A 7,616-nucleotide genomic window follows, 5' to 3' on the forward strand; every position below is an offset into this window, starting at 1 on the left:
CAAACTAGAATAGCCAGTTTTATGTGTATTCAGCTTGACAAAAAAACGGAGATCGTCTTTTTCATGTGATCGTTGTACATCTATTACAAAGTTACAAAGTGGAACATTCACAACAGGGACAAGATTTTATTTGACACTGACTGTGAAGCACTTACCGTTCTTTTTTTTAAACTCCACTCCTGCTCATTAAGATAATCCCATATGTGTATTTAGACTTAACCTAGCAGTTTAATGATTAATATAAAGTTTTTATACTCTCCTTGTTCTGTGTAACTTATTGTGTCTGACTCTTACAGGAGGTCATTGAAGGCGGCAAGAGCCCTGGTGGAGAGATTTCATAACAAACCATGGCTGCCCCGATGGCCAGGATTTTCTCAAAGGTTATACTGAATATTTAGGTCATTGTTATTTGCATTTCATGCAAGAGTTTCTGCGCTGATTTGAATATATTTTCCACAGTATAAGCCTGTTTTTAAATTGAATTGTGTAACCTATCTGGCTCTTGCCTACGTGACGTTTTCAGCTAACTGATGCTAATGTTTGCTAGAGCTCAAAACTATAGTTTCATCCCACTCAAGCGTTTAACAGTGGTCAGCTGTGGCCGACACTACTGTCTAATGCTCAGTCATACTGTTAAGTTACTACCCACATGCTAGGTATTACATATTCCTATCATTGTTTGTCTTTCAGTCTTTCAGATATCTCACTCGTCCATGGGGGGCATGCCAGGCTGGATGGAGGAGCACTTCCTCCAGATCTTCCCCAGATGTTGCTTCACACCAACCAACCGAGGTATTCTCCTTCCCTCCGCTTCAGACATACTCAGAGGAGGAGAGCATGATGAGGGAAGCAGGTAAGCTGGACCTCTTGTTTCGTGCTTCAGTGCACAGCTGGAAACAGGATTTCTTAAAGCGCTAAACATCTGTGTTGCTGTTTGACAGTGAAAAAATATGCACAAGAGCGCATCGCCCCACTTGTGTCAAAAATGGATGAAAATTCATACATGGATGAGGACGTGATCAAATCACTCTTTGAACAGGGTGTATGTAACTGACTTTAACTGTGATTTAATGAAAATCTCATTAAAATAGGCCAGCACCTGTTTGTTCCCTCTAGTGACTCATTTTATTTTTGCAGCTCATGGGTATTGAGATCGACCCAGAATATGGCGGAACTGGCTCCACGTTCTTCTCTTCTATTCTGGTCATCGAAGAGCTGGCGAAGGTGGATCCCTCTGTGGCTGTACTGTGTGACATCCAGAACACACTGATCAACATACTGTTCGTTAAACTTGGTACCCCGGCTCAGAAAGAGAAGTACCTCAGTCGACTGTCAACTGACATGGTGAGAAGCTTGGTATTCTGGAAGAAATAAGCCAGCGTACAACAATCCAACATTATTATTTGTCAAGTGAAACTGATTGTTTTCTGATCATACATAAGCTACTTTCAACTGCTGTCTTATTCATGAGGGGTCAATCATGTCAAGACACTGTAAATTATAAAGTAAATGCCCTATTATATTATATAGAGAATGCCAACATTTAGATCATCCCCTCTGAGCAAACATTTGAAAATACTACTGGATAGCAGAATTGAAACAGAGAGAAACCAATTATTGTACATTCACCAGACACTTTATTAGGTGTACCTTGCCAGTACTAAGCAGAACTGCCTTAATTCTTCATGGCACAGACTCAAAAAGGTACTGGCAACATTCCTCAGAGATTTTGGTCTGAATTGACATGATAGCATCACACAGTTGCTGCAGATTTGTCAGCTGCACATCCGTGTGGGAATCTCTTGTTTCGCCACATCCCAGTGGTGCTCTGTTGGACTAACATCTGGTGACTGTGGGGGAAAATTTCTCTGTTTTATCATTTGATTTGTTTTATTTGTACTATTTTAATCTGCTGTTTCATATCAACGAGAGTTAAATTGTTAGCAGTCTGTTTATTACGTTTTTATTTACATTATATGTCCTTACTTTTTTTGGAAACAGGATTTACATATTGCCCTGTATTTGGCACATTATGTTTAACTGTATTTTATATTATCTGTGCCAGGTTGGAAGCTTCTGTCTCTCTGAAGCAGAATCGGGAAGCGATGCTTTTGCTCTGAAGACGCGTGCTGAAAAGCACAAGGACTATTATGTAATCAATGGATCCAAGATGTGGATCAGTAATGCAGACCATGCTGGTGTTTTCCTGGTAATGGCCAATGTGGATCCTTCTGCTGTGAGTATCTGCTGATGTTTCTGTTCTCAGAATGTGCAGTTTTTACTTTTGAGTCTGTATTTTTAAGGCCCCTCTCAACAGTGGTTTTTGAGTTGGTAATCTATCAATATTGATTAATTTTATTAATTTATCAAATGTTCAAAACATTCTCTGTTTGGTTGTTAAGAATTGTCACCCATGCTGGATGTTTTGCAGTTTAAATAGGCATCCGTTGAACAGCAAAATGTTAAAACCTCAAACATCAACATCGAGTGAGACTATACTCTATAATATCCACCTGCTGTAGTTTGTAGTGATGCTTTTTGGTACTTTCATGCACGCCCCTCTGACAGAAAGGTTGTTTGTTGTTGGCAGGGATACAAAGGCATCACCTGTTTCATTGTGGACAGAGACACTGAAGGGCTTGAGATTTGCAAGAAGGAGAACAAGCTCGGACTGCGGGCCTCCTCCACCTGCCCGCTCAACTTTGACAATGTCAAGGTGCGACCATATTGGAGAAATGCCTGGCAAGTACAGTACTGTGGTTTTTATTTATTTATTTTAACTTCTCTGCTCTCTGTTGTAGGTGCCAGAGAAGAACATTTTAGGAGAGGTTGGTCATGGCTACAAGTATGCCATTGGGATGTTGAACGAGGGTAGGATTGGAATAGCAGCACAGGTAAACAATAACAATAAATCTGCTCTGTAAAAAAAAAAAAAAGTAAAAATTCAGCAGGGTGGTGCTAGACGCTCGAACTATGTGTGTTTTTCAGATGCTTGGACTGGCACAGGGTTGCTTTGACCACACTGTTCCTTACACCAGACAGAGGGTGCAGTTCGGAAAGCGCATCTTTGACTTCCAGGTTATGATCCATATTGACTCTGTTCTTCATTTCATTTCATTTTCATTTTTATTTCATTCAATCAACATATAAATAATTTTTATAACCAAAGAGAAAAAATCATGAATGAAAAGGAGCAGAAAGAAGTATAAACTTATAATATCTGCCCCTCATTCTACAAACCCTGCTGGTGATAAACGTTGGTTCAGTAAGTTCTAATGTTGTTTTAGTACTCTTTATATACCAGGGCATGCAGCACCAAATTGCCCATGTAGCAACGCAGATTGAAGCTGCTCGGCTGTTGACGTACAACGCTGCTCGTCTGAAGGAAGCCGGGAGACCTTTCATTAAAGAGGCCTGCATGGCTAAATACTTCAGCGCAGAGGTGAGCTTCCTGTTTGCGTCATCGTTTCATACATCCACTTTTTTTTGGTTTTGTTAGGTCCTGTAATTTCTGTGATATCTGTGCTGCCATTTCGGCCACTCATTTTTTGACATTTTCAGCTAAAGTGAAGCATGTTCCTGGGTGGGTTAAAATCATTATATTTTCCCTCTTGTTTTGCTTTCTTCAGGTTGCAAGCCTTACTACATCAAAATGTATCGAATGGATGGGTGGGGTAGGCTTCACCAAAGACTACCCCATTGAAAAATACTACAGAGACTGTAAAATTGGTGAGTCTGACTTCAACAAATGTGTTTGGACTCTGGACCACTCCACAATATTGACTTGTGTATGTGCACTTTTTGTGAGATTGTTGCTTAAATAAGATGTAGTTAGTGTAACTGTGCCTGAAGCCCCTTTGTGGAAAGAACAAATATGTGAGTGCTACAGGAAGGTCAGGTGTAGCTGTTCATGATTGGATCAGAGTGGGGCGGAGAGAGAAGGCCTGATAGCAGTGGCTGTAATCGGACTCTGCAGGAATTCCCCAGTCTGACCCCTCACAGTGCCATTACACCAGCACACAGCCAAGGAAGCATGCCATTGCAAAATGTCACTTTTCCTTTCATCACTGCCACTTTTGGCTCCCGAGCTCTCCAGCTAGAGCACCGACAGACCTAGCTGCACGCTAAGCCCCCTTGTCTCCTGGTAGTGAAAGCGGCAGATTCGTGCAGTATGCAGGGGAGTTTGGTAATATGGACTTTGTTGTGCACAGCAGGAATCTGTTCTAATGCTTTGTTTTCTCTCTTTGCGCAGGTACTATTTATGAGGGCACGACAAATATCCAGCTGTCCACTATGGCCAAGTTCATTGATAAGGAGTATGATGTTTGAAACTCTGAGCACAGCCTAAATGATTGTACTCTGCAGTGTTACACTCCACATTTTTTCCCAGATGACTATAGCGGGATTGATCCGGTAGCACTATGTTGCTGTAGATTTGTCCTCTTGTAGTAGATCATAGTTACTGATGTTGTGATTACATTTCTTCAGGTTTAGAGATAAAAGCTGCTCTGATGTAACAATTTTTTATTTTTTTTTTGTGTACAGTTTTCCATCACTTGTTCAAAAGCTACAGACTAAGAAACTGTATATCATTTTAAGACCTTAACCACTTTTGTCCCACATTTCTTCTTATTGAGATAGGGTGATTATCCATACGCTGGTATATGGAAGTGAATTTTTGAAAGCTGTTGACTAGGCTTATACTTCAGTGCCTTCAGAAGATCTATGATTACTAAAATCACTAACTTAAAACTGTGTTCTCTGCAGAACCAGTGCTCAACATATAGTGTACAAAAGTGATTTGATATTGTAACAAGAAATTATCTGTAAAGAATGATCTGTCAATACCAGTAAATGTGAAGTAAGTTCCATTGCGATGGCTCATGGTTTCTATGTGCTGGGGATTCCAGGTTAATGCCAAGTTCTTTCACTAGATGGCAGCATTTTCTCGAGTGACAGCAGCTCACAGAAGGCGCAGTCAATTATCATGTCTTTTAACAGCTTGTCACCTCTAATGATATTTTATATCAATTTAATTATGCCGCTGCTTCAGATGAAAAGAGCCCGCCTTGCGTAATTGACTCATTGATAATTTTGTGGGTGTGACTGATTACATTTGCGCTACATGCGCTGTTCAAAATAAGGTCTATTGTTTAAACGGCACAGACTGTGTCTGAGTATAAAGACTCCTATCAGCTTTCACCCAAGGCTTCTTACAAGGAATTCTGTGTTTTTACCAAGATGTATTTTACTGACTAAAAGACAGCTATTAACCACTGGCAGTGTTTAACAATATGCTTTTTTTTTTAATGCAGTGCTAAAGATTTGCACTACTGGTACTAAATGTATTGACATGCAGACTACATTTTTATATCACTAACCATATGACTTTTTATTACAATAAAATACAGGGAGAGCGGAAGAATCAAAACAGATGCTTATATTTAATGACTTATTAGTCACGCCGTTTCCTGGCTATGCTACAAAAACAAATGTAATTTTTCTGTCAAAGAATTGTGATCTTAAGATTTACTTATTAATTCATATATATTTGTAATATCACCTGATCAGACACAACATCTGTTTACATTCTCTGCACATTTGGAGTGAGTGAAATGGACTGAAATAGCTGCAGCCCTCATAAAAAATCTAGGATTCTGTGTGTGTTGCTCAAAGATCAGTCTTGATTGGTCTGTTTTCCCACCACCGGATCTTTAAAAGAAGCCGCATTAAATTTGCTCCCCCAGAAGATGAATTAAGTGTCATTTAGTGCTGGGTCTTCATTGATAGAAGTTAAAATCAGACATGCTAGGCTGCAGTGTAATAAACCTGGATTTTTCTTAGAATAATTTTCAAATAAAATGTTCAATATATCTTTTTTGAAATCACACAAAGATGAAAAAGCATCCCTCCATTTGCATCACTGATTGAGTGTACTTTGTTTGCTCCTCTGATCCGCTCTGACTCGTGGCGGCCCCCCTCTTTAATGAGCATAATCTGATGAAAACACAGCTATCCGCTTTTCACTTTGCTTCTGCAACTGCTGCTCAGCTAGCCTCTTTCTCCGCCCCCATCTTTAACACAGCTATGAGACCTCTAATTATGCAAGGATTCAAGTAGCTTTTCACAAAACACAGTGTTGTCCTCTAGAGCTGGAGAGCGCTCCACGAGCCAAAAGGACAGGCTGCATATTTGTAGGTTGAGCAAATTCAATTTGTTTGATTAGTTCCCTGGATCTGCTTCAACTTTGGTTTAAATGGTGGATCTTAAATACTAAGAGTAAAAAATAAGGTTATGTCATCGATGTGACAGTTGTGCACAGAAAAATATTGAGATCTCTGCAAATTTTGGAGACATATGCCTTTAGTCGAAATAGAAGTTCGTCCAAGAGGAATCTCAATCATCAAAAGCAGTGTGCTTATTTTCTCTCCCGCTCTTTCATTCGTTCACCATCTGCGTAAATAAATGTCACCGGATCAACACAATTCACATAAATGTGTCTTTGCACACACAATCAAAATTTGGTTAATTGAAGTACCAGCTTCTGTTGCATGTGACAGAAATAGGCCCATTCTCCTCCTCATGTATTAGATTACCTGCTGCCACTGTGGATTTGTCTGCTTTCGTTTAAAACTGATATGAAAAGACTTTATCGCGATGGTTAAGCATTCAATTTGATCTTTGCCTGCAGCGCTTCCTGGCTAATAAAATTACACCGATGTCAATGAGCTCAGGTGCAGGTGAAATGGACGGCACGTATCGCTTTGCTGTTGAGCACACACGCGTCAGGACGCAACAGAAGAACGGTGCGCTGAAACTGTGCGTCGTTGTGTTCAGGGACAGCTTCAAAATTTAATGACAAAAGTCAATAAATGGATGAATGCTTAACCGTTTTCTGAGTCTTCATGTGCGTTAAGAAAATTATTGCTTCCTCATTCTGTTATTTACTGTAGTTTACATTCGCGCGTAAAACGTGTGCGTAATCTGCTTAATAAGACCGAGTTGCTTGGCTTCGCTGGAACATTTAATCAATGGACCATTTATTCAATTTACTGACAGGTGAATGCGCCTTGTGCACGCCCCCCAAAAACCCTGATACATTTTCCTCTTTTATCTAATTGGTTGATAAGTGGGTGCGTAATGCTGAGCTCGAAGCCAAAACGTTCGCGCGGCCTTTTTCTTTGGAGCCCATTCTCGTCAGACCCCCTCGCGGTTTCATCTCAAATCCCATTTGCTATTGTACCTGTCCAATCGCAGCGACCGAGCACGCTTTAACTCGGATGGCAAATTTATTTCATCATTACGATCCAGAGCAAGTTTGACGCAGTGATCTCTGCGCTCTCGCACTGAGCCGGACGCAGCTTTAAACGACTTTCTGAGTCTTCCCTCCCTCTTATGCGTAATATTTTTCTACGGGCCAGAAAAACCAGAAAAACGTTTAGAGCTGTTTAATCCCTTTTTGAATTTTTGATGGTGATCCCTATCGGACAGTAAACGGTGATGGCAGACTCTGATACGCAAGAGGCTCGCCAACCTGCAAAAGATTCACCATTCTCAATAAAGAACCTGCTGAATATTGAAGACAAACCCACCAAACCGAAAAGCATCCTCGGATC

The 7,616-nt window shown here is 40.4% G+C and overlaps 1 protein-coding gene across 2 annotated transcripts; it reads left to right on the forward strand.

The window, feature by feature from the left end:
- The first annotated feature begins 296 nt into the window (after positions 1 to 296).
- LOC115798799 (short/branched chain specific acyl-CoA dehydrogenase, mitochondrial-like) lies at positions 297 to 4,875 on the forward strand. 2 transcript variants are annotated; one of them, XM_030755768.1, is made up of 11 exons: positions 297 to 380; positions 691 to 853; positions 942 to 1,042; positions 1,138 to 1,344; positions 2,066 to 2,236; positions 2,591 to 2,716; positions 2,802 to 2,894; positions 2,989 to 3,078; positions 3,305 to 3,442; positions 3,630 to 3,729; positions 4,253 to 4,875. In XM_030755768.1, the coding sequence occupies exons 1-11, from the start codon at positions 348 to 350 to the stop codon at positions 4,327 to 4,329; spliced, it is 1,299 nt and encodes a 432-aa protein (XP_030611628.1). In that variant the 5' UTR covers positions 297 to 347; the 3' UTR covers positions 4,330 to 4,875. The 2 variants fall into 2 exon arrangements, with proteins under 2 accessions (XP_030611628.1, XP_030611629.1); XM_030755769.1 differs by lacking the exons at positions 2,802 to 2,894; positions 2,989 to 3,078 and having other exon boundaries at positions 2,591 to 2,707; positions 3,299 to 3,442.
- The last annotated feature ends 2,741 nt before the right edge of the window (positions 4,876 to 7,616 follow it).

This window comes from Archocentrus centrarchus, chromosome 19 (assembly GCF_007364275.1).
Source record: "Archocentrus centrarchus isolate MPI-CPG fArcCen1 chromosome 19, fArcCen1, whole genome shotgun sequence".
NCBI lineage: Eukaryota > Metazoa > Chordata > Actinopteri > Cichliformes > Cichlidae > Archocentrus > Archocentrus centrarchus.

Bases quoted from the DNA above. Each gene is read 5' to 3' on its own strand.
- LOC115798799 (XM_030755768.1), top strand. From the start codon at position 348: ATGGCTGCCCCGATGGCCAGGATTTTCTCAAAG. The intron at 381-690 runs GTTATACTGAAT...TTTGTCTTTCAG, and splicing joins TGGCCAGGATTTTCTCAAAG to TCTTTCAGATATCTCACTCG. The intron at 3,079-3,304 runs GTTATGATCCAT...TTTATATACCAG, and splicing joins AGCGCATCTTTGACTTCCAG to GGCATGCAGCACCAAATTGC.